The following is a 24,462-nucleotide window of genomic DNA, read 5'->3' as shown; positions in this document are numbered from 1 at the left end:
TTTCTGAAGTGGACTTCAATCTATAATAAAAGCACTTTTTTGTCATCTTTCCCTAGTTGAATTGACCATGAAGCATTTATATTGATAACAGTTCTCCAAGTCTTTAAACACAGCTGTGCTCTAAATGTCTGAAAATATACGACTTGCAAAAACAGTGTCTGACAGGGCACTGAGGAACTATGTTTTGTGGCTCCTCCTAAACTCAAGATCTACTGTACAATTCCCTCTACTTAGAACAGACTAGACTCAAGGACCTTCAGGGTCCCTGCTTGTTTTCCTCTAATACCACCCATCAAAGACTTACTGAAAGAACTCAAGTTTAAAATCTAATCATGTGACATATTAAAGATGCAGTTTATGATGTTACTGTTCTAACAGGTTATTAAAAATCACAGTCAGATAATGTTAAATGCCTTGCTCTACCACACTTCTGCAAACAGAAACATATCTGTTGCTTGGTGACATTTTGATCTCTGCTAACCAGAATTCTCTAAATTGAAAACTCTTGCTTCTTCTGTTAAGTCTTTGTTGCATGTGTTCAAGAACCAAACAGAAATCCTATTTTAAAAGCCCAGTCAGCCAAGTGATGAAATTCATCTGCCAAGACTGATGGGAAACTAACTTTCAGAAACTGCTCAGGGAAGATTTAAAGTGAAGAAAAGTTTTGTACACAAAACAAGTTTAAAAAAAAGTTAACTTTTTCCTCATTTAGAAAGCAATAATAAAAAGACAACTATTTATCTTACAGCTATAAAAAGCTATTACTCCCTTAATGACAAGAAACAAAGAAAGATGAGGAACTCCTCTTCAGCAGTCCCTCTAGCCTGTTGGATAATCCCTCATAAATGGATGTGTGAAACGGCCATATCCGTAACTGTGAACGCCTGGCATCTTAGTAACAGATGTGGATGTGACCATTGTCTCCCCCATTACTTGAAGTGTGAGTGGTGTATGCTGATCTAACTCTGGGGTACCATTAAAGAATGAATGCTCTAGCCCCTCTTCTGTCTGTTCAGCTGCATGCCCTGCCCCTTTGCAGGTGTTCAAAAATGCCTTCTCTGCCTGTAGGACAAATCTTTCAGGTTTTTTTTACTTCAGGAGGGAAAAGGAAATGTGAGGGAGTTTGCCCCCTGAACTCACCCTACAGCTGGGCCACCACTGTAAGTCCATGTGGGAAGCACCAGCCAGCACTTGTTAGAATGTACAAACTATCTAAATCCTCAAGCATTGTGAAAGTTAAAACAAATCACTGAACTAATTACAAAAAGAAAATTGATGACACAGAAGGACTTTCCTTAACCTCTAACATGAAGTTTAAACTGATGTGCACCAGTTCCCTCCATTGATCCTGAGTCAAAAGATCTGCAAAAATTTCAGGCAAAACAAAATTCAGTGACCATCTCTTCAAAGAATTACAAATGAAAAACAAGAGTAGCTGTAGAAAGTGTCAGCAACTGAAACTGCAAGTTCTAAGGAAGTTCCCAGTCTGATAAACACCTCAGTATCTTCTAACTCGTGGCCTTTTTTGGTGGGAGATAAGTACTAGACAATGCTAAATACTACTTTTAAGAGCCCTTGCATTTGGGTGGCTGGAAGTATCACTTGAATATTTGCTCTTGAAACTCTATACAACATTTGACCCTTTGGGAAGTCATAAAGAAATCATTCAAAAAGGAGTTGCACTTTCCAGTGCTCAACACTGTCATTTATCACTTAAAAGCTCTCAAAATAATTGTTGCATTTCAATTCCTTACCTGAACAGCTACCATCCTTGTATGAGGATTGCTTTTCTTTAGAGGTATACCTCTGCTTTCTTCTTCAGTCTTAACCTGTATACCACATTCAGCTTCATTTTTACTATTTGCAACAGCAATATTTTCTTCATGAAATGTGTTATCCGAGTTCTCCAGTTGGCACTGAGGGTCTTCATACATTTGTATTTCAGTTGGTGTAAAACTGCTATAGACATATTTTTGGTCTGAAATAGCTGATTCATCATTATCCTGATGAGCTACATGATCAGAATAAATAGAACTAGGTTGCTCAGCAACATTTGACATGAGAGGCATTTGAGAAAGCACTGGCAATATTCTTTCATCTTGATAACCCCAGGAAGTCTGAGGCAAAAATATACCAGGATTTTTAGAATCAAAGCACTTTAGTAAAATGTCTGAAAATGGCGAATCCTTTTCTATGATATCAGTATTCTGCTTATGCAAAGAATGCACTGATTTACATGAGGTAGGACAAGACCAGGGCAAATATTGTGGAGTCTCATAACTTGCTACTGTTAAGTCAGTAGATGTTGATATATGGGGTTGCTTAGGATAAGACAGCGGTTTGAATTCCTTAGCAGCTGGATTTAACTGTAGCTTGTTCTGCGAAGAATATTCTTGCACATCACGGACTATATAATTTTCTTCTTCATTATCTCCAGTCTCATTTCTGTTTGTATCTTCTTTAATAAGAACTGCATGCTTTCTTAAGGCAATAAGATTATCCACCATAACGAAACGAAGGGATTTCAGAAGAAAAGATTTCAGACCACCTTCATCTTCTACAATCTTTTGAGCTTCTTCAGGGAAATGTTCATATTCCCCAACTAGTAATTTGTTATTAATTTCCATAGGGCCATGTTCTTCCAAGATTTGAGAGAAATATCTTAAAGAAGAAAAAAAAAAAAAGAGTTGTCATTATTAAAGTTTTTTCATGTAATTCTAAAATAATATTTTATGTGTGTTATTTTCACAATGTCGTGATTTAGCCCCAGCCAGCTACTAAGCACTACGCAGCTGCTCACTCACTTACCCCCCACCCAGTGGCATGGGGGAGAGAACTAGAAGGAAAAAGGTAAAACTCATGGGCTGAGATAAGAACAGTTTAATAGAACAGAAAGGAAGAAACTAATATTGATAGTAAGAACAATAATAAAATTACAATAATAATCAAAGGATCAGAATACACAAAATAAGTGATGCAGAATGCAATTGCTCACCACTTGCTGGCCAATGCTCAGTTAGTTGCCAAGCAGCAATCTGCCACCCCTCAGCGAATTCCCCCCCAGTATATACTGTGCATGATGTCACATGGTATGGGATATCCCTTTGGCCAGTTTGGGTCAGCTGTCCTGGCTGTGTCCCCTTCCAACTTCTTGTGCCCCTCCAGCTTTCTCGCTGGCTGGACATGAGAAGCTGAAAAATCCTTCACTTAGTATACCGAGCATACTACTGAGCAACAACTGAAAGCATCAGTGTGTTATCAGCATTCTTCTCATACTGAATCCAAGACATAACACTATACCGGCTACTAGAAAGAAAATTAACTCTATCCCAGCCAAAACCAGGACACACAATAATGCTTAACGCAAAGAACCTCTAGAACTACTGAAGAACAATCATTTGGAAGATGGTGTTCTAGCCAAGCATAAAAATTTTCTGTAATACTCTTGCTTGTCCACATCTTACTAAAAATATGCAACTATTTCAAAGCATTAGTACATACCTACAGATACCAGATCACCAGGACTCAAATTCTGGGCTTAATGCATTACAAAAATTATGAAGTAACATCAAACCCTTTAAACTACTAAGCACAGATACGTATACATACTCATATAAGCTCTCACAGGTTTGATCTGGGTTATTATCCAAAAGTCTTTGATAACTGTTACTATTTGAAACATCACAGAGAGCTTCAAATTCCTCTAGTTGCCCCCGAAGATATTCTGGGATTACAAATGGTTCATAAGAATTTGTAAAATCTCTGTAGGGAAAAGAAAAAAAAAAAAAAAAAAAAAAAAAGAGAAGAATTAAATAGTGCATATGAACAATAATTCTTGTCACTGAAAATAACTGTGTTTTTCACATATACTGAAAACAGCCTACTGTATGGTTAACTACATAGTGCTATAAATACACCCCACTAGCAAACTTTTTTGTAACAAGCAGAATAAACACCATCCCCAAAATACTTAACTGCTAAACTTGTTAACTGACCTGCCACTAGCTAATAATAATACTACTAAAGCCTAGCTCTTGCTAGCAGCTTTCACATCTGTAAGAGCAAGACCGGGCTCAGAATACAAGAGTCTGACTCCTGATTAACACCTAAATTCTAAGCAATGTACTACAGATTATCTCAGTTCAACATCACAACCTGCTTGATATGGCATGGATGGCAAAGTTCGGTTGTGACTGATGGAGTACGTACAAATTTATCAACCAATTTCTTGCTACATTAAAATGGAACATGAAGCAAGTTAAGATCTTACTTGAAAGAATAGCTTTTGGCCTGTAAGATGTATTGGGCTGCAGCCTAGCAACCATTTCGTTACTTCCTACATTGTTAAGATCTTTACAATTCTAATGTCCCTTACACCTGTCCTGGAAACAGAGAAGTAATGGCTCTACACCAGCTTGTACCAAACCCAGTTAGATGTTAACCTAGACTTGTTTCTAAGACACTGTCTTCTCCAGTACCTGCAAAACACTTTGGAGTTTGGGCAATAAAAGCAAAGATACATGATGGTACTTACAAAGTATTTTCTTCTATAAATATCTTATCTTCTTCTCGTGGTGCTGTACTAACTCCACTGGATAATACTAAAATAGACTAATTAAAAACAGATTATTTTTTTATCTCACAGAAGTATATGCAAAATGATCCACTGTAAAGACTATGAGTAACTTATTTACACAGAACCTTGTTCTGTAACTCCATCATGTTCAGAGGCCATATTCTGAACTGCAAAACCTTTAAGTACAATTATCAGTACTAAACCATAGCAAGAAAGTTCTTAATTTCAAATTGTTAATTACTTCTTCAGAACTTATTTTGGAAAAAGAAACTGGGATATTCAGCCCAACCTCCCTCTTTTCTTACCAATTTCATAAAAATCCTACATGTGCCTGATTTTTCTTTGAGTTTGGATTAAAAAGCAAACAACACTACAGCCTCACTTTGTTAAGACTTTTGTATAACTTCTTTCCACTGGGCTGCACATCAACTGACTTTCTAGGAATCTCTTCCTTTACATTTGAGAGCCTTCAAGCTTTAATAATTTTACTACGTAAGTCTGAGTTATCCCTAGTTCCACATAATTTTAACATGACACTTGTTATTCTTATGTTCACCATTACAAACCATTGTTTGTACCATTCAGTTGTCTTTTAATTTTTATTATCTAATAACTTTAGAAATACACAGACTTGTATAAATGCATCTAAGTCAGAAAAAATCCCAAAACTGGCTGATGAGAATAGGAAAAATCTTAAGTTTACTCCTGAAATTCCAGTAAAATTATAAAAAGGTGGGGGCATGGAAGAAACAAAGATGATTTTATCTGAAACATTCAATAAAGCAAAAACCTAGAAAAGCAGGACAAAAGGAAGTACAAATTTCAGATAGAATATTATTCCTAGCAAAATCTATAAAATGCTGAGCAACTAATAACATTTTTCTGAGCAATAAATGGAACACTTGCATCTTCAGTCACTGATACGCCCATAAAAATTATCAGAAAAGACAGTTAAAGACATATTTTCAGATCTATTTTATGAGGTAAAAGGACACATTTTTCTTTCTCAAAATGACTGGTAAAGTGTCCTTCTCCAAATTCACTATTTGTCAGCGCAAAACAAAACGGAGCATGAAGAATTAATTACATAGTGCGGTCAGCATACTGTATTCACATCTTCCCATAAGGCAAATTAAGATCAAGACAGTCCTTCAGAATTAAGATAGTGGATAGACTGTGGTATCCAGTCAGAGCCAGTTATTCGTAAATAACTTTTCCCCCCCCCAAGTTCAGAAATACCTTTTATACTGACAAATTCATATTTTAACAAAACCAAACCATACTGAATCTTAACAGCATTATTCTACCTCAGGAAAAACTACTGCAAGAATGAGTCTCCACAAGGTATTTAGCCTCTGTACATCTGAACACCAGCAATTCTAAAAAAAACTATTTGTAGCAAGCATCTAAAAAGTTACTGACCCTTGAGTCTTTTGAGTTCTTCTTCCTGTTTTTGTTTTTAACTTTGATACCATTAGTCTGAAACAGAAAAAATAAAATCACTGGTATTTAATTAGAATAAAATTATGAGGCATTTCCAAAACCAATATGTAAATTTTAAAAATTTTCATATTAAAGTTCTCATTCTGTTTGAACAGCAAGATTTACAAGGTGAAGTATGCAGTCTTATCCCTCTCTACTCCATCCTCAGGTGGAAAACACAAAAAGAAACAGAGCTTTGCAAGGCTTTATCCATTTTGTTCCTTTTCATTATTTTTCATTTTAAACATATAGAACATTGATTTTTAAAAACAGAATATTCTATCATTTTAGTATTTCAGATGCTTACTCATTACTTATAGCTGAAATTGCATATTTAAAGAGTTGCGACATCCCACACAACACAGTTTTGTGGGGGAACAAGCAGCAAACAGAACTGTCAAATGTTCTGGTCACTTCAGTTTAAGATATGCAAAGACGAAAGAACTAAAATGCATCTTCACCTTTTAATAGGACCGTGATTATAGATTAACATAATTCTGCTAACAGTAAATTACTAACAGCCTATTTTAGGATTTAAGTAACATTGAAACAGATGTAGTTTTATTGTAATGGCTTTCATTTCATTCTTGGATTTCCAATTCATGAAATGAAAAAGCAAAGAATTTCACGGTTTTTTAAGGTGCGTGTTAATTCACTAATGCTGAAATTTTATTCTGTATCAAAAGTAAATCTTGGATTTGTACAGATAAATTTATCTGCAGGCTAGAATAATTTTAAATGCAAGTGCCTCAAACACATAATTAACCAAAATACATAATATACTTCTGCCAATTAGAATGGACTTTAATTAAGATATTAATCAAAAAGTGATTCAGAATGATGTACACTTTTAAGACTTACGGGTTGAATCTGAAAAGCATCTATAAATTGTAATGAACAAATGCAAAATGTCTAACTCACTTCAAATTTACTTTGCTTATTAGCAGAACAAACGCCAAATACCTAGCCTTACAATTTAACGAGATCTGAAGGTTACATGAAGCTGGGTTATACTACCTTCTCATTTGGACTGTAAAATATATAGTACAATTAGTGTCCAAAATTATGCAGATTCAAGTTAAGCACACTCAAGGAACAATCATGCTTCAAGTTTAGTTGTCATAGTAAACACGCAGATATGACAGTTAGTAAGAGTCTCTCTGTTTGTACATCAGGCACTTTTTTTGTTTGTTTTTATATTTCCCAATGATACTTTCAGAGAGACTTTTTTTAAAGTTAACACCAAACCGCTGTTATCAAGTAATATGTAAATGCTATTCCCATGGACCTTATTTGCCTTATTTTCCCTATCTAAAGGGGGTGATGCAGCATATCAGTGTACCCTCATCTGCTTTCACTACAACTTCCTCATCTGCACCCTTGAAATGCTCATAATCGAAAAGGTATCTTCTTGTTGGTTTGTGCTTTAACTAAAGAGAAAATCCAACAGGTATTTTACTGACAGAATTTTAGGAAAAATGGTACACAGTCTTCAAATGCTTTAAGAAAAGGGGCGGGGGGGAATAAAACAAGAGAGTAAATCTCTAATCAGGTTTGAAGGATGATGATGTAAAATAAACTAAGAGATGCACGTCTCTCTCCACTTTTGCACATTTTTAAAACACCAAGCAGATACTTGTTTCTGAGCTTATCTACGTAGTTATATCTATGAAACAGATACTAAGTTCACTTACCGATATATTTTCATTTCCCTGCTTCTTTAATATAATGGTAGGGTCATCTATTGAAAGGATAACAAAGTCATATTCGTAAATGGAAATACTAATATTTTATGGAAATTTTAATTGTGAGCTATGAAATTATAGTAATAATTATTATAATCCTTTATCCAATACCATCAAAGCATCTTAAAAACTGTAGCTACAGAATCTTTATGCTTAAACTGAAAGATGAATACTTATTTTGGTTGGACATCATATATGCATAAAGGTAAACTCACTTGCTGGTTGTGGCACATGAAATAAAACAGTATAATGTAACCTAAAATAGGGTGGCTTGTCTTTTGAGACCATATTGCCTTTTAAGCATGGAATACCGAATATCCCATATAATGAGGTGGCTAGTAGCTTGCTGAGGTTTCAGCCTCAGCTGTGAGAGCCCTTCACATGTAGTATATAACCAGACAAAATACAACGTTGGTAAGAATAGTGACCTTTCCATACTTACCCATTTTATCAAAGAATTCATCTAATGCTTGATGAAGAAATGGAAAATTTTCTCTGTTGTCTTCTAACAGCCATATGAAACAACGAGTTTTCTCTAGGGGTGGTTTTAAGAAATAATCACGAATTTCTTTGTCTTCAGAACTAGTTGTCACATAGTCAAATTTACTACCATACTTCTCATTCCAGAGTGTGGTTAAAATAGCAAGGTCAAGCTCTTTTAAAAATTGTCCATATTGAAGGAGAAAGTTCTTTGTAGCTGTCAGACCTAAAAGAGATGATAAACCCCTAAATTTCATTCAGCTTCAGAGTTTTAGTGCTTACAGTGTGATATTACTCTTCAAAAAGGAACAGTTTGTTCTAGAAATTAAATATATGGTAGCTGAAACTGATTATGTAAAATCTTTCGTATCTTGAAAATGCAAACAAAAATGATAAATGGAGTTTATATAAATTTTACTCTTAGTCAACACCTAATTATTGTTTGTACAAGAAATCTATATAAATTCTTTAAAGGACAAATAGAATTTAGAACCCAAATCTTGTCCAAAGTTTTGGCATCTTATGTCCATTTTGCCTGCAAAAACAAACTTCTACCGTCACCTAATTATAAATTCAACAGAAAACTACACAGCAAGGCAACACTACTAAAGAGCATCAAGTTAAATTACTTCCAAGTTATACAGTCAGCTAAACTTCTATGACAAAAATCCCACCATGATTTACTTTCCAGAAACAAATAATTTATACAAATATTATCATTTAAGCCTATTCTGGAATTTAAAGACACTAAAAAAATAGATCTGTTCAATTTTCTCTTTCCTACACAGACAAAGCCCTGCCCACATTATAATGCTTTACTTGCAGAGACAAGTGCTACCAATGGTCATGCTTTCTTCCCTAGAAATCCTGGCTAAGGATCAAGTAAATGAAAAAGAGGAAAGGTTTACTTTACCATTTAAAGTTAAAAAAGCAAGACTGGAAAATAGGGACATTATCTTTTAATCTGTAAACTGAACAATTGTGACAGGGTAAGATCTTATGCTATTACATAAACATATAGCCTACCCAAGTTGTTAAGATGTTTCAGCCATTTCTGTAATTTGGGATCCACTTCTTCGAGCTCACTCAGCACGTGGATAAAACCCCTTGTTTTAACTCTGTTTTTTTCCTGAATTAAGTAACCGATGAGCTGCTCCATCACTTCATGTGACATGCTACTGGTTTTGGAATATGACATGTAATCCTCCTCACTGATTACAAACCATGAAAGTAATTCCTTTAATAGTTTGGAAGCATCACAAACAGCTGTTTTTATTTGTTCAGCATTTCGACTGATATGCTGCAGGACTCGATCACCAGCATATAAATCCTGAAGGTAACCTATAATGGGATTTAAAAAAAACCAAACAAAACAAGATTTCATGTCTGTTTACCACAATTAAAAACATCAACTTTAAAGTGCAGATTATTTGGACTAAGCAGTGTTAATTATTTGCTTTATCACAACACTGAAAATTACAGAACAGATATCTTCCATATAAACTAGCCTTAGCATTATGAATTTGACACAACATTGTTTTAAATTTGGTTCACACAAAGAAACAATCCTTAGCACCTTAACTACATTTCAGAAAAAAAAAAAAATTACCTGCCAGTAATAGTAGCTTCAAGCAATGGTCTATACAGTTTTATCTGTGTGGGCTGCATGCCAGTCCTGATGCAGAGACAGAATTACCCCAAGCATCAGTTCTCAGAGCAAAGGCACACTTCTGAATATACACCTATATATATATAACACACCTTTGCCCTGACCCTGCCACAGGTTCTTTGCAGAACAAGAATGAAAGATTACTGACTTGTATCAGCCTTCACCTTTCATTAGTCTTCAAGACCACACATTTGTAGAATGCCACTTTCAGAGCTTAACTGATAGCAACCATAGCCAAAAGATGTAGAACTGAAAAGAATTTTTTAAAAACAAAGCACTCCATATTACACCTAGAATAATTCAGCATTGTAACAAACAATTCCAAGCATACTAACAGATTCAATGAACTCTACAGGTATAAGCCATGCCCAAGTTTATCCTGCAGAAGTCTGCATTAAAAACCTCTGTGTTACAAATGTGCCTAAAAACAAGTGCACTTGCACTCCTCTCCAATTTACAAGCAGATTTGTTCTTATTTAAAGGTAGCTATGGCTGCTAATAAAAAAAAAACCAAAACAAAACAAAACAAAAAAAACAACAACAACAAAAAAAAACCCACCAAAACAAAACCCTCTTTTGTGATCTAGCTGTCCCCTGAAAATGGCCTCTCAACCTTTCAGACAGCTTGGGAGATTGAATTAGATGTTCTTTTGAAAGATTTCCTCACAGAACTTCCCCAAGTGAAAAAACAGGGTCATAGCTAGCTTGCCTCCAAAGACATGCAAGACTTCAATTTTATTATAGAATTAACTCAGGACACATTAAAAACATTGGCCAACACCAATGCACAGATTTTTGCAGAACTGTGTTAAAGTTGCTTCGTGTTGGCAAATTCCTGCATCAGTGTTCCAACTTTTATCCACAGTACTGCAGAATGAGTGTTTTTGTCACACCAAAGGCATTTTTAGTTCTTAGAGGTTTTAAGGGCACTTGGGATAGTCAAATTGCATACATGGGAATGACCTGCAGTGGATCCAAGGACCAGAACTAAAGACAAGCCGTAGGAAAGGAGATAGCCTAGACTTAAAAAAAAAAACTACAACACAAAGTCAACTGACCGTGATTTTAGAAAACCACAGGGAAGCAAAAATAGTAATCTATGGTGCTAATAGAAGGGACCATTCTCAAATAAAATGGGTAAGAAAAAAAACCAAGCTAAAACATTAGTACCTGAGACCGTTTTATAGAGAAAGTGCCAGGATACGCCATTGAACAGGCAACAGTGTTCTGGAGAACTCCGAGTATGGCATGTATGGGATGAAAAAGTGCCCGCAAAGTATTAAAATTAAATTCTACAAGGAAATTAACATGAGCACTATTTTAAAGTTAATACTGACAAAAATTTAAAAAAAAAATAAAAAATTTAAAAAACCACTCATTTTTGCTTGCACTGTAGCTTGCCCTAATACAAAACGCAGTGGAAGTTCACACCTCTGAAATAGAGCACTGCAAATCAATGTAACTGGAACACAAAAGCTGAAGCGTTAACCAACTACATTCTTATAGGTTAAAGTATTTTATTTTCCCCAATCCTCTGAAATACACATTTCAAGTCACTGCAGTTTCTGCAGTTAGGATATCTTTCTTTATATGAGATGGAGTTACTTTTCTTCTGTAGCAGTGTCCTAATCTGTTAGGCACAAAGCTTTTCCTTTTAAAAGGATAAACTTGAAATTTCAGCCTTTGCTCTCTTCAGGCTGCTTCTTAGTGAACCAATGAAGCAAGCATAAAGGTTTTCTACAAGGAACTCAACCATACACTAACATCTTACAGTTATCTAGAAATTAAAAATAGAACTGAAATAAAAATATTCTTAAGTAAAACTGCAAGTCTTTAAGGGCGGGGGAATCATGTTCAATGTTCGTATTCTGCTATAATTTCACTTAGGACATTCAGAATGCTATTGATGCTGCCTCATGATAACTTAAAACAATAACCTATACTTCCACATACCACTGTGATCACTGTATTGTGATGGTCCATTTCCCATCTGGTTCTCTTCTGTTTTCTTCTTAGCAGAATTCTGTGTCTCTTCTCGTGCACGTTTTCTTCGTAGTTTTCTTTCTTGTTTCATTTTTAACTTCCTAAGACTGAAAAAAAGCAATTAAGTGGTGAGCCTAAAATTAGTTAAGTTGCCAAAGGAGTTAGGCATATCTAAGTTGTTTTCCATGTCTTACAATAGCTGTAAGCTCCATTCTACTATAACATATCATGCTGAAAAGTACAAATATAATAAAGCTAGTTTTCATTTGGAAGTTAAGAGACCACAAAATTTCACAGAAGTTTCATAAAAATCAAGTAAGTGTAAGGATATCTCAAGATGCAATAATTTTTACTCCCATTAATGATGTCTGTATTAGGATTAACTGAAATACTATCAGTTTGTTTATTAATTTATAACTCAGCATTTTGAATAACATATTAACATTTGGATTTCCTTAACTTTTAAAAATCAATTTTGTTTATCCTCGCAGCATGATTCCTCATTATTTATAACTTTATTTGCCCCAAAGTGTGAAAGTTACATCAAAAGTACATGCATCAACAACTGAAATAGCATCATTATATACAGTCTTTATTTCTTTCTAAACACTTTCTAAACATTCACACAAAGTTGGTTAGATAGTAAATGCTGTGGAACAGTGGTCTTGAACTTATGCCACACAGCAATACCTCTCCCATCCAGCTAAAAATCTTGCTGAGTTTCTTCCCTCTAGCAAGTGGAAGGCATAGAACAAAGCTTGCAATCTCAGACTGAAAACAGATGTTAATTCCGTGCCCACAGATTTCGCAATGAAATAAGGTTTCAGGTATAAAGACTTAAAGATGACTGCAGCAATTTATATTCAAATACTAGTGGTTCAAATTGCTGGGAAGTCAATGGTGCAATGGACAACTTACCCCTCAACACAGAGGTGTGGAAAATCAGATTTGCATCAATTCATACACTGTATATTTGAAAACAGTTTCCTGTGACCAAACTGAAAATGTTGTTGTTGAAGAACTGTATGACCACTAGAGAGCTACCAATAATTTATTCAGCAATACTAGTTAATACCCTCCTGTGCTCATGTTATAAATCTGTAGCTCTGTATCTTGTTTTACAAGTTAATTTAAATGCTTTTATAATTGAATCATAACATATTTTAGCAGACTTTTTAGTTTATCAGAGGCAAAGGGCACGAATGGCTTTCCAAAGTATTTGTGATATTTTAGCAATTCTTAAAAAGGCATGAAAACCAATCCTAGAGAAATCTCTTTTGTTCTCAAATTGATTCAACTTAGTTTTAAACAGTAGAGAGCTTACCTTGAACATTTCTGTTTAATACTGGCTCTTGGTGGTTCCTTGGCTTTTATGATTTTTTGTTCAAACTACCAAAATAAGTGATATCATATTAATTAAATTTGGGTTACCATGGAACATTGCTGTACTAAAAACCCAGGGACATTTACTGCTTTCCAAAGCATCAAAAGTTAATACTACAAAAGAGATAATGCAGCCTACATAAGCCTCATGAAGGTCTACCTAAATTAGCTTCTACTGCTACGTCTTGGTATATAGAAATACATCTTTATCTGCAGAAAAGACAAGTTGAAAGATAACACAAAGTCAGGAAAAACTGGAGGCTGTTTTGCCTTACCAGTGGGCAGGAAGCAAACTTTACAGTAATTTTTTTTTTTGCTTCTCCCAGACCAATACTGGTCTGAGCAGACGTATCCATCTTCCTGTGATTCTATAGAAGGTAAGAGCACTCTTCCAATACAATTAATTCATTTAGCAAGATTAGCTCTGAGTTAAACTAACAGTTCCTTTCACATCGCACAAGCTAAATATAAAATGAAGCTCCAGTTCCCATCCATGACAATTCTAACGAATACCATAAGGTAGCGCCTGCTCTACTAGAAGAACCGGTAAGAAGAGAACAGGCAATTAATATTCCTAAATAATGTTCAGATTCTGTAGTAAAGATAGTGTATTACTTAAAAGTTTGCAGTTACTGTCTCATCTTCACTTTATCTCCATAACAAGAGTAAATATTTTAAAGATTATTTTAATATTTTATATGAACATTTACTTACTTCACATTTTACGAGACCAGAGGAACTAAAAATAACTATTTTTGAAATAAGGCCTGTACAATCAGGAGTGAAACACAGTTCTTGAAGAAAATCCTGTAGGAGAAAATGATAAACACAACAAAGACATTTAAATTCATACAAAATCTATGTTCTTATATAGATTACAGTATCTTAATTTGAGGTGACCAAGGTAATTAAAGCTAGCACAGTCCTAAACTCTTACTGGATGAGGAAAGCAAGCAACAGCTGACTTAGCAAGGACTGAGAATCAAAAGGATCCTAGATCTGTGGCATATACCTGTTATTCCCAAAGCTGTAGCAAAGCCCCTCTTCCTCCAACTTCACATTCAAAAGTCAAATTTAAGAATATCCTTTTATAAGTTCATACTCTGTCTGGATTCCCTTAATTTTACACTGGCTGCCGATTTAGACATACTCAAAGTCAAACTGTTGCTTCAACAGCAAGTTGAAGGAATAAAACTTCCATATTGAAGGACATAAATGATGCAAGATAAACAGGCTAAGCATACTAAGCCTTCACACAGACAGGCCTTTCTTCTGTAGGTAACAGTAAGCTTTATCCACGCTTGCATGTCAATTTAGCAAGAGTCCTCTTTCCTGTTTCTCCTAATACCACTGTCATGCAGGTGGAACATCAGGCTCTACCACTGCACTTACCACAAACCAAAGGAAAGCCATAATCCTAACTAAAAAAAAGAAAAAATAAAACGCTCGTAGTCTGACACAGCTCTTACCTTATCATTTTTATCACTGTAGTTCGTTGTTTTCAGCTTTTTCCAACAGCTGATATGAAACTCCACTCTACATTGCTGACAGCAAGTAATACGTATAAAACCCTAATATTGAGAAAAAGTATGAATTTAACATCTTAAAAAAAACCAAACAGAAAACAGTGCACAACTTAACAGTAGACAGGATAAGACGGTGTGTTCCAGATAGCTCTTTAATATGAAAGAGACCAGAAAACATGTAAACATGAACTTTTATTTCCCAAACCCTTTTAAACTAAGAATTTACCTTAAAGTCCGGGTCTGTAAAAAATATTTGGATTTTGGAGTGGCCATGGCATTGCTGATACCGACAAATTGCATCTGGTTCTGGAGGGAACTTGCATTCCTCAATACAATTCTTTAAAATCAACTGAGAAACACAAAATCATGTAAGAGATTGCACAGAAACCAGGAAAAGATTCAGTAGATGCTTACAAACTTCTAGGGAACTCTGCAATGAAACAGACACCTCTTTTTGAACAGCAGTTGACTAATACTAAAAGAATAACTCTTTTCTAGTGAAAGCTATGGCAGATTGTCCTTTTATGGCAAAATATTCAAAAGCTCATTTGCACTGCTATCAGCTCAGTACTCATAGCTTCCCTGCATGCAGGTTTATCTTGGACCAGTGTTTTACATGCTGACCAATTCCAAACGCATGAGAATACAGTAAGTTTTCCATTGCCAAAATGAAGAGCCAGATTACTCCAATAAAGTGATAAAAATGGAGTGTCTGCTCATTTCCACCATTTCCCAGCATTACAGGAGTGCCTCACCTGGGATCTGGGTTACACGATCAAGTACATTCCCAAGGACAGCTCAGACCTGGCCCTGCACTGGAGCTAGTGAGTTCTCCCAGAATAGCATCTGAGGTAAAGACATTACAGTGGCTTTATGCAAAGTCAGTTCAAGTCCCACAGGATTGGCATTGAGCCCAGATTAATAAAACATTGTTAGAAACAAACAGACCACCAGTTACAGCCTTTCAGATATTTGCATTATGGTCTCCAGAAGTCCCAGGCCACTGATGTATTACAGTGGCCAGACTACTGTGGTGTCAGCTGGGAGTCAATGAGATATCCTTAGGTCAGTTTTTGTTTCGAAAACAACAGCACTGCTGTTGCTACCAGAAATGAAACGGGTCTGTATAGTATACAGTTCATACACTGAATAACCTAGGAAGTTCTACTGTGTCAAACTGCCTCTGTGCAGAGGAGCTCAAGCGTCTTGCCTCTCATGGCATGGTTTATCCAGAAATGCGTCACAAATAGCAGTGACTCAATTATAGTTTAAAAACAATAATAATAGTAATAATAATAAAAAAAATCTGTTCAGTGTGAGAAAGCAATTTGTAGTGTCAGAACCACAAGTTAGATTTTTTTTGAAGTCAAGCAGGGAATTTTACCATACAACTCCCACTACATCGACCAAGAACTACATGGTCAAACTCTCCTTTTTGGTTTTAAATATAGCACCACTGCTGCAATTTTCAATTTCACATTTTTGCCAATTCAAATTTTCAACCAGTTCTTCTAGCATTACGTTGTGTATAGTATTCACATCTACTTAAAGTTCGGTAACATGCAACTAAGAAGTTAACACATTATGAAACACTTGGAGCAGATTAGAACCATATTATTACATAGAAATACCCAAGCATAGAGCCTGACCAGAGCCCCTGCCCTTGTGTTGTAAATGGGATGCTTCCCACATGTTTAAAATTGTCATCGCAAGAAGAGTTCTTGGGGCTGACAACACTCTTGACAATGAGCAGTGGCACTTGCACTGGCTGCTCCAGGCTGAAACCTCTGTTTTGCCTCCCCATCTCTTTTTGGCCTTGACAATGGGCAGGCAAGGAGAAGGATGACAAGGTTTTTATTTTTTTGAAAGACCATTTGACAGAACAGGGTTTTATGCCTTTTTTTTTTTTTTTTTTAACATACCTGTAAATTCTCTGTTCGTGTCTCTTCAATGACCTGAGATGTTGTGGGCCAAGTTAATACTCCAGGTACAATCTTGTGATTAACCATTGTTTGTGATTTTATGAACTGATCAAGTGCATCTGAAAATCTGAAGTTTGAAACAGGTACATGTTCAGATCATATACGATTAACTTCTACATGGCCTGCAATACTTTCACAATTAATTTTATGATCCAAATAAAAAAAAGGTCACTGGAAGATTATGTGGAATGAAAGAGCACCTGGTTCATTAAATTATCTGTATAAGGACTCTTCAGTATAAAAGACTTAATGTGTGAGGCAGTAAGCCAGCGTGGGTAAGGGGCCCAGAGTCCAGGCATGGATATGAGGCAGTGAGAGCCTGCACTGATATTCAAGGGACCCATGAATGTGGTGGGTGCGCTTGTCAATACAGAGGGGGAGGGCATGCAGTTGTTCACAAGTGATCTTCAACCCTGATCAGCCAGGGAGGAGGCACAGGACTCTGCTACCTATACTTAGGTTTTACATGAGTTCAGGTAGTACTATCCATGGGAGCTGCTCTGCCTGGGGTAGTCTGGGTGGCCAGCTGTGTTAGCGTGTCTGTGTATGCACCTCTTTGGGACACACAAGCAGCCTCGCTACCAGTCAAAACTGTCAAGGGAAACAAAAGCCACATCCATGAGACAGGGACACAGACACCTCCTGGGTCTCAGACTGCACCTGGCTGTGCTGTGTCTGTGGAAGGAGGAATCCCCTCTCAGCATCCAACATTCTCTGACCAGGTGCTTCCAGTTATTCCACATGAAGAGGGTTTAAGGTTTAATATCAAACTTATTTGATTTATTTGGCATAGTATAGGGTTTATATGGCAAGGTTGGGCTGGGGGGTGGGGACCAGTGCTGCAGGGTGGCCTCTGTGAGGAGAGACCAGGGCTGCCCCAGTTCCAGTTGGCTCCAACGAACCACCACGTGACACAGCTGAGCCCCTCAGGCAAGATGGTGGCACCTCAGAGAAAGCATGGGTAAGAAAGGACAAAACATACTGCACAGCTGTGAGGAGTAAGTAAAAAAAGTGTGAGAAACAGCCCTCCAAGCACGAAGGTAAGAAGGAGGAGGGGAGGAGATACTCCAGGCACAGAGCAGAGATTCCCCTGCAGCCCCCGGAGAGGACCCACCAGAGCAGGTATCCAACCCTGCAGCCATGGGGGACCCCTGCCAGAGCAGGCGGATGTGCTCTAAAGGAACTGCAGTTTCTGAAGAGGTCCCATGCTGCAGCAGGGGACGAGTGTGTGGAAGAAGGAGCAGCAGAGAGGAGCTGTTACGGACTGATCACAAGCCCCATTCCTCACCCTCTGGGCAGCTCAGGGGAGGAAGAGGTCGAGGAGTTGAAATGAGGGAGTGAAGTCAAACCTGGGATAAAGGGGCAGTAGGGGGAAGGTGATTTTTGTTTTTTTTTTATTTTGTTTCCCACTGCCCAACTCTATTTTAACAGACAATAAATTAAATTATTTTTCCTCAAGTTGAGTCTATATAGCCTATGACTATAATTAGCAAGTGATCTCCGTGTCTTTATCTCATCCCCTGGGCTTTTTCCATCTTATTTTCTCCTCCTCTTCCATTGATGAGGAGGAGTGCAAGTGCAGCTGGATGAGCGTCTGGCAGCAAGCCAAGGTCAATTCACCACAGGCATTACAGGGGATTTTGATTAAGTAGAGCAATACAGTGATATACTGAAATCACAACACAAGCTAACATAGCAATTGCAACACACAGTTGAATCAATACAAACAAATTATAAAATACAAATGATTCCTATTACCGGTCTCTATATGCTCACCATCAGGACGCTGGGAGGAATACTGCCAGGAATACCTGAGTTGAAGACAGCTCAAGCCCTTTGCTCTCAAGTTTTTTAGTTGTCCAGTTTCTGCACTTCATGTTTGGCTGAGCCACGTATACACTCCTCCCCCCTCTCCCCATGCTGTCTGGCTAGCTCAGGAAGACATTGCTCTCTATCTGTCTCAGGGACCCGATGACTCACTGCTGCAGCTGCCTTATCTAAAACCAAGGTTACCTTCCAGTCTCCCTGGTGTTGAGATAAGTTAAGCTTTCTTTATGATACATTTTTCCCTGAGCTCATCGTTTTTTGCCCTTCTCCTATAACCTCTCCTCCACTGCAGGGCTGTGCTGGTCGGTCATATCCCTGTGCCCCAGAGTTCACTTGATTCAGCGGCTTCCATTACATCCTTTGCAGAAACAAACTTAAAGTTGTAATAAATCAGTCTGATACACGAATTTAGTGATTAAGAGTAATTAAAAAAACCCCACACATCATTTCTCAAATGAAAAATATTTTTTGTACCAAATATTGAAGCTTTCTATTATACCAACCTGTTTTGTCTGAGGTATACTTTTCCAATTCCATAGTATGCCAAACAACCAAATCTTTCTTCCTGGTACTGTTCAATTATTTTCTTAAACTGGTCTTCAGCCTTTGTCAACGCCTTCAAAATAAATTTAAGACAAAAATATGTGACACTTTGCCAGAAGCTTTTCACTTTTCATCTCCTTTTTTTGCTCCAGTAGACTGGGTCAGTATGCCCTATTCTTTGATCAGTCTTATGAACAGTAAAGGGAATTAAGCAATCTTATGATCACAAAGGCTTCCCTTTTTTTAAAAAAAGAAACCTATTCTGTAAATACAGTCTCCCTCTGAACTAGTGAAATTAAATGATTGAGCTCACTGAGCTACAAACACCCAGATATTTTTAAACTCATTGTAAGACATTGAATATTTTTAAACACTCCAGGAAAAAAAACCCAAACAAACCCCAAACAACCCACATTTCTGTTTTGGTGTTTTCCAGAACCTAAAGCATTCTCTTTCTCTTGTTTTAGAAACAGAATGTTTGTGTCAGAAAGACACATTACAACAAAGTAGAAGAAAAATAATTAACTATACTTCATTAATACTTAAGAATCTCATTTGAAAGCTTAAAAAGAAATTTTATTTTGTAGCTTAATTTATCCAAAACCATTAAAGATCTAGTCACAGATATTAAACTGTATGATTCTAAAAATGTGACAAAAGCTTTCCTTCCCTGCTCATTTTATATTTGTTAAGAAGAGAGAAAAATGGATGCCCAACTACCTCAACTAGAATTTTGAATAAAAGCAATATACTGGCTTGATGTCATACCTCAGGTTGTCCTATTCCAAGAAGAGCAGTGGCATGTCCATAGATGATTACAACATAATTAATAATACGAAGATTCAGTTGCTGCAAATAGAGTCAAATTATAGTAGTAGCATGCACAAAAACACTTTGCTGGTAACTAGAACATTACTGTCTACTGTGAATTGAAGATCTTCACTACAACACAGCTAGGAAACTCTCTTCTCAACCTTCTTATCACAGCCTCTACCCAGATTTATGTTACAATTCGGATAAAAAGTGATGGTTAAGTACACCTTTACTGCTGGTCATTTGGCATCCCTACATATTTCAACATGATACATCCTGAAACGTCTGCTTTTAGAAATGCTGTAACTGCAGATCTTATTATGTTGACCTCATGCAGTGCAGTGTGTCTTTGCTTTAATTCATGTTCAGAATTGAGCAGCTTTTTTTCTTTTTTTTTAAATTAAAAACCCCTTTCTCAACCTTTTTCTTCCTAATAAACTAGGTCACAATTCCAGATGGATTAGTGCCTTACTTGCTTGGACAGACTTGTTGGCACTGCAACAGCCATTACTAAAATGGGAGCTTGAAACACAGCAACGTATGTTCACACACATTGTCATGCAAAACTTTAGTATTAAGTAGAATAATTTAAAGAAATCTAGGACAAGAAACAGGTCAGTGGCTGCTAGGCTAGATACATATACACAAAATTTCACAGTATTTGCTGTCAAAGGTAGTCATCTGACCTGAAGAATATAAATTCTTTTTACCCTACATTATTATAAATAAAGGTTAAGCTGACAATGGACAGTAGTTTCTTATCACATAAAATATCTGATAAGAGTATCTTGTATTATTCTTATGAGAATATTATTTTGGTAAGTATTTTTTAGATTGCATCTAGAAATGCATGTGTATGCTGAACATTACATACATCCTATGTTACTATCATTTTTTTTATCCTGTTCTCATTTGCGAGTTCCTTGGCATACACTTGGCATTGTAGTCAACATCACAGGCAACAATTCAATAATAATGACTGTTTTGGTGGAAGGAAAGAATGAAACACTACTGAAAGCATAAACTTCAATTACTGTAATAAACTAAGTTATTCCTCTCAGTTTACCTTTAATTCTGAAGTATTTAGAATGCTCAACAATTGTGAAAAAGCTTGTTCAGCACTGTGACACCGCTGGTCCATCAAGGCTGTATAACCATCATGAACAAGGGATTTAACCTCTTCTGGCAACACAGTTAAATCCATCTAAAATATTTAGGAAAACAGTAAGTCCAAAAGAAAACAGCTTTTTTTTTTTTTTTTTTTAAAGCAAGCAAGCTATTTGTTAAAATACTTAACAAACAGACAACTGTTGAAATTCTGTACTTCCTACAGTTTTAGCACAATTTCACTTTTAAAGCAGCAAATCAGGTACATTTTTATAAAACACTGTTTTAAATTCAACTTCTAAAAACTTGAGATTTTCATGGGCCTACTGCTGCTAATCTCTTAAAAATCTAGTTTTTGTTCTAAGTTTAGATCCTTTCCTCTCTAGAAAGTTTCAAGTTTAGATCAAGCATCATTTTAATCCTTCTTACATATAAAAAAAAAAACCACCCCAGACTTACACTTTTCCCTCACTTGTATACTCCATTTTGTGTACAAACGTTTTTTAAAAACTTGAGAACTATTTCCTCCTGCCTACACTTTCTCTTGACCCAGGTTAATACTTAATGCTAGAAGGTTTCAGAATGCATTATGGTATTAGCCTTTCACTACAAATACTTCTTGAAGCCTGCAGGGAATTTCCAGCAGTATGACTGTAAATCAAGACAAGCAGTTGCAGAATTAGGAACTTCGATTCCCTTGATCTGTTGAAACACTAAAATAAAATTAGCTTTGGGAAGCTGATCATTGTGCCAGGGTAGAATTAATTTGACTATTTAAGAAGCTCCTCTAACACTTACTCTTGCAATCACAAGCGAAAAACAAAGAGTAATAATGAGGCCCACCTGTGTATTTTAGGCCACTTACTCATTTCAGTATGAATTAATCTTCACTATGAAGTAATCCTGCTTTACAAGCTTTTTGTTAACTGCCCCTTCCCCTGCCACCTGCCCCCCCCCATGTTGACATTTGAGCCTGGGATTCTGAAGACAGGGTCATGGGCAGGGAAAAACTGAAGGAACAGGAAGGTTTGGGAAGAATGAAACACAACTTTTGAGTTGCCCGATTTTTTTTAACATTATTCTAATGCTGTACTTAATTGTATTCCTGTGAACTGAATTAGGCTTTTGACATACTAAATTTAATGCATGTCCTGAATGTATTTTGCTAAGCATCTATGAATTCTGATCTTATTTTGTCTTCATCCTGTCAACTGACCAAAAAGGACAAACATAAGAAAATACCCATGATCTAATGGCAGTTATAAACAAAAGTGGCAGGGACAGTGGAAACTACAAACAGATAAAGAAAAGACCAAAATGCAGAAATAAGTTCATGAAAAAATGATTAAGGCTTATTTTAATTTCCTAGAATTACTGATACAAGGTAATGCTGTCAGAGCATATAGTTACAGAATAGAACAAATTATATTAATTTAAAGTTAAGCTAATAAAGTTAAGCTACATGACATATGAAGCTGATTAAGCCAACTAAAAACATTACTTTCTGTAGTAGTAATGCTGTCAGAATAGAGATTTCTGGTATCTACTTCCCCATATTAGCAGAGTGGAAATGATTAATTATGTACGTCCCCATGACTTCATTCAAGAACTTTGGGATACTCATCATTCATTGTGGAGAAGACCTGAGGAGAATTCTCAATTTATGAATGTATAGTATTTTAAACAACCATTCAACAAAATGTTCTAAGATTTTTTCCAAATGTATGTATCAAACACAGGCAAACATATTTAGTCAGAACTTTGGGAAGGGTATTATAAATCCCTGAAGGATTCCCAGGGATTTTTGTGGGTTTTCTTACAAATTAAGATACAAGAGAGCTATACTACTAACTCATGGTTTTAGCGAAGTTATTCTATGACAACACTGAGTTTTGTTACACTAATTTCCAGTGTGAGGTCTTACAGGAAGGGAAAGAGGAGAAGCAAAAGAAGACTACCAGCAACAAGACAGTATAAATCAGTGTAATCACATAATCTTTGCCTCCTGATGCAAGTCAGGCTAAGCATGAAGTATTAATTTTTTGAATGAACCGAGATTTTGGACAGTGTTACTAAAAGGTGACAAATCATTTACGCTTAAGGTCGTATGCTAATGAATTCCTAGTTACCTGCTGCACAGTACAGAAGAGTTTATCTTGGGTAGCTTTAGACTCTATCTTCAAATCAAGGTGATCTCTACAAATAACAGGAGAATGGCATCATGAGTTTGTATATGTACTTTATATGTAATCTTATTTTCAAGAAACAGAAATTTCTGCACTTTTATCAACTACATCACATTTGCCTACATGCTAGAGATTGTTACGGCACACTTTCACAATCGCGATAACAAGTACTGTAACACTATCAAGGATTATGATACTATTCATATAGTTCATATACTTCCAGCTCAAAAATCACTAGGGCTTCAGCAAAGTAGCTGAAGAACACCCTTCTCCATCTTTTTATTTATTTCCTTTTATCTTTTCCACCTTATTCTCAGATGAGTTGATTTTATGAAGGACTGCGATAGGTGACTAGAGAACTTCCCTATACCAAAGGCAGCAGTATAAGAAGGTGCTTAGGCCTCTTTCCCCTTCTCTACTCTTCCCAAGTAAAAGATTGCTTGTCCTAGCACAACCACTGCTTAAAATCAAGTCTATATAGTAGCTATGCATGGTGGGGGCAGGGAGAGCAGAGAAGAGAGGAACAGAGCTGTTCTTCCCAGCTCTTCCACTACTGCAGCAGAAACACCATGCACAAGTAGAGAATGGAGAAAGTATAATGAAGAGGCAAAGTCTTGCTTAATAAACTAAATCCTCAATGCTAAGATTGCTAGTCAATGCTTAATGCTGCTATATACATTTGCTAATATACATTCAGTTCTGTCCCACATTTGAAGGCATCAAACACTGATCATCTGAGATAAATTCTTTACAGCGTCAGAGAATTCCCTAGATTTTTGGAATCAAAGCAACCTGCTAATTACAGAAATGGAGGTAAGATTGTAACTAACCACGCACCTCATTTGTTGAGAAATAGCATGGGTTTTTATAGGTCTAATAAACTTCCCCATGAGAGAAGCAATTTTGTAGATGGTTCAGTTACTTTAAAGAGGATTTGTTCCCACAGTGAATTCTAACGTTCTTCTCCCCTCTTAAAGTGAAAGGAGAAAGAATTCAGTGGCAACCCAGTTAAATAACACAAATGACCTCTCCTGTGACAAAGTTTCAGTTGTCCTAGCTACAGTGGTATTCAAAGAGAGTTACGGAAAAACAAAAGGATTGTACTATAATAAATATAGATTAAAAGATGGCAGGTTTTGTGGTAACACTTAGATTAGAAC

The 24,462-nt window shown here is 36.3% G+C and overlaps 1 protein-coding gene across 7 annotated transcripts in view; it reads right to left on the bottom strand.

Annotated features, from left to right (window-relative positions):
- Window positions 1-24,462, bottom strand: part of TTC3 (tetratricopeptide repeat domain 3) — a 255,764-nt gene that overhangs the window by 202,530 nt on the left and 28,772 nt on the right. For all 7 annotated transcript variants that reach the window (XM_049835275.1, XM_049835276.1, XM_049835279.1 and 4 more), the window contains 17 exons: window positions 23,246-23,312; window positions 21,076-21,213; window positions 19,965-20,045; window positions 19,157-19,269; window positions 16,767-16,893; window positions 15,071-15,193; window positions 14,788-14,889; window positions 14,033-14,125; window positions 13,260-13,324; window positions 11,906-12,042; window positions 9,310-9,624; window positions 8,246-8,509; window positions 7,753-7,799; window positions 5,999-6,055; window positions 4,535-4,611; window positions 3,610-3,762; window positions 1,755-2,661 (listed from right to left, as the gene is read on the bottom strand). In XM_049835275.1, coding sequence (XP_049691232.1) covers window positions 1,755-2,661; window positions 3,610-3,762; window positions 4,535-4,611; window positions 5,999-6,055; window positions 7,753-7,799; window positions 8,246-8,509; window positions 9,310-9,624; window positions 11,906-12,042; window positions 13,260-13,324; window positions 14,033-14,125; window positions 14,788-14,889; window positions 15,071-15,193; window positions 16,767-16,893; window positions 19,157-19,269; window positions 19,965-20,045; window positions 21,076-21,213; window positions 23,246-23,312 — 2,866 coding nt within the window. The remainder of the gene's footprint in view (window positions 1-1,754; window positions 2,662-3,609; window positions 3,763-4,534; window positions 4,612-5,998; window positions 6,056-7,752; window positions 7,800-8,245; window positions 8,510-9,309; window positions 9,625-11,905; window positions 12,043-13,259; window positions 13,325-14,032; window positions 14,126-14,787; window positions 14,890-15,070; window positions 15,194-16,766; window positions 16,894-19,156; window positions 19,270-19,964; window positions 20,046-21,075; window positions 21,214-23,245; window positions 23,313-24,462) is intronic.

Source organism: Accipiter gentilis, chromosome 32 (genome assembly GCF_929443795.1).
Source record: "Accipiter gentilis chromosome 32, bAccGen1.1, whole genome shotgun sequence".
NCBI classification, from domain to species: domain Eukaryota; kingdom Metazoa; phylum Chordata; class Aves; order Accipitriformes; family Accipitridae; genus Astur; species Astur gentilis.
This window is presented reverse-complemented; position numbering and strand designations above follow the sequence as displayed.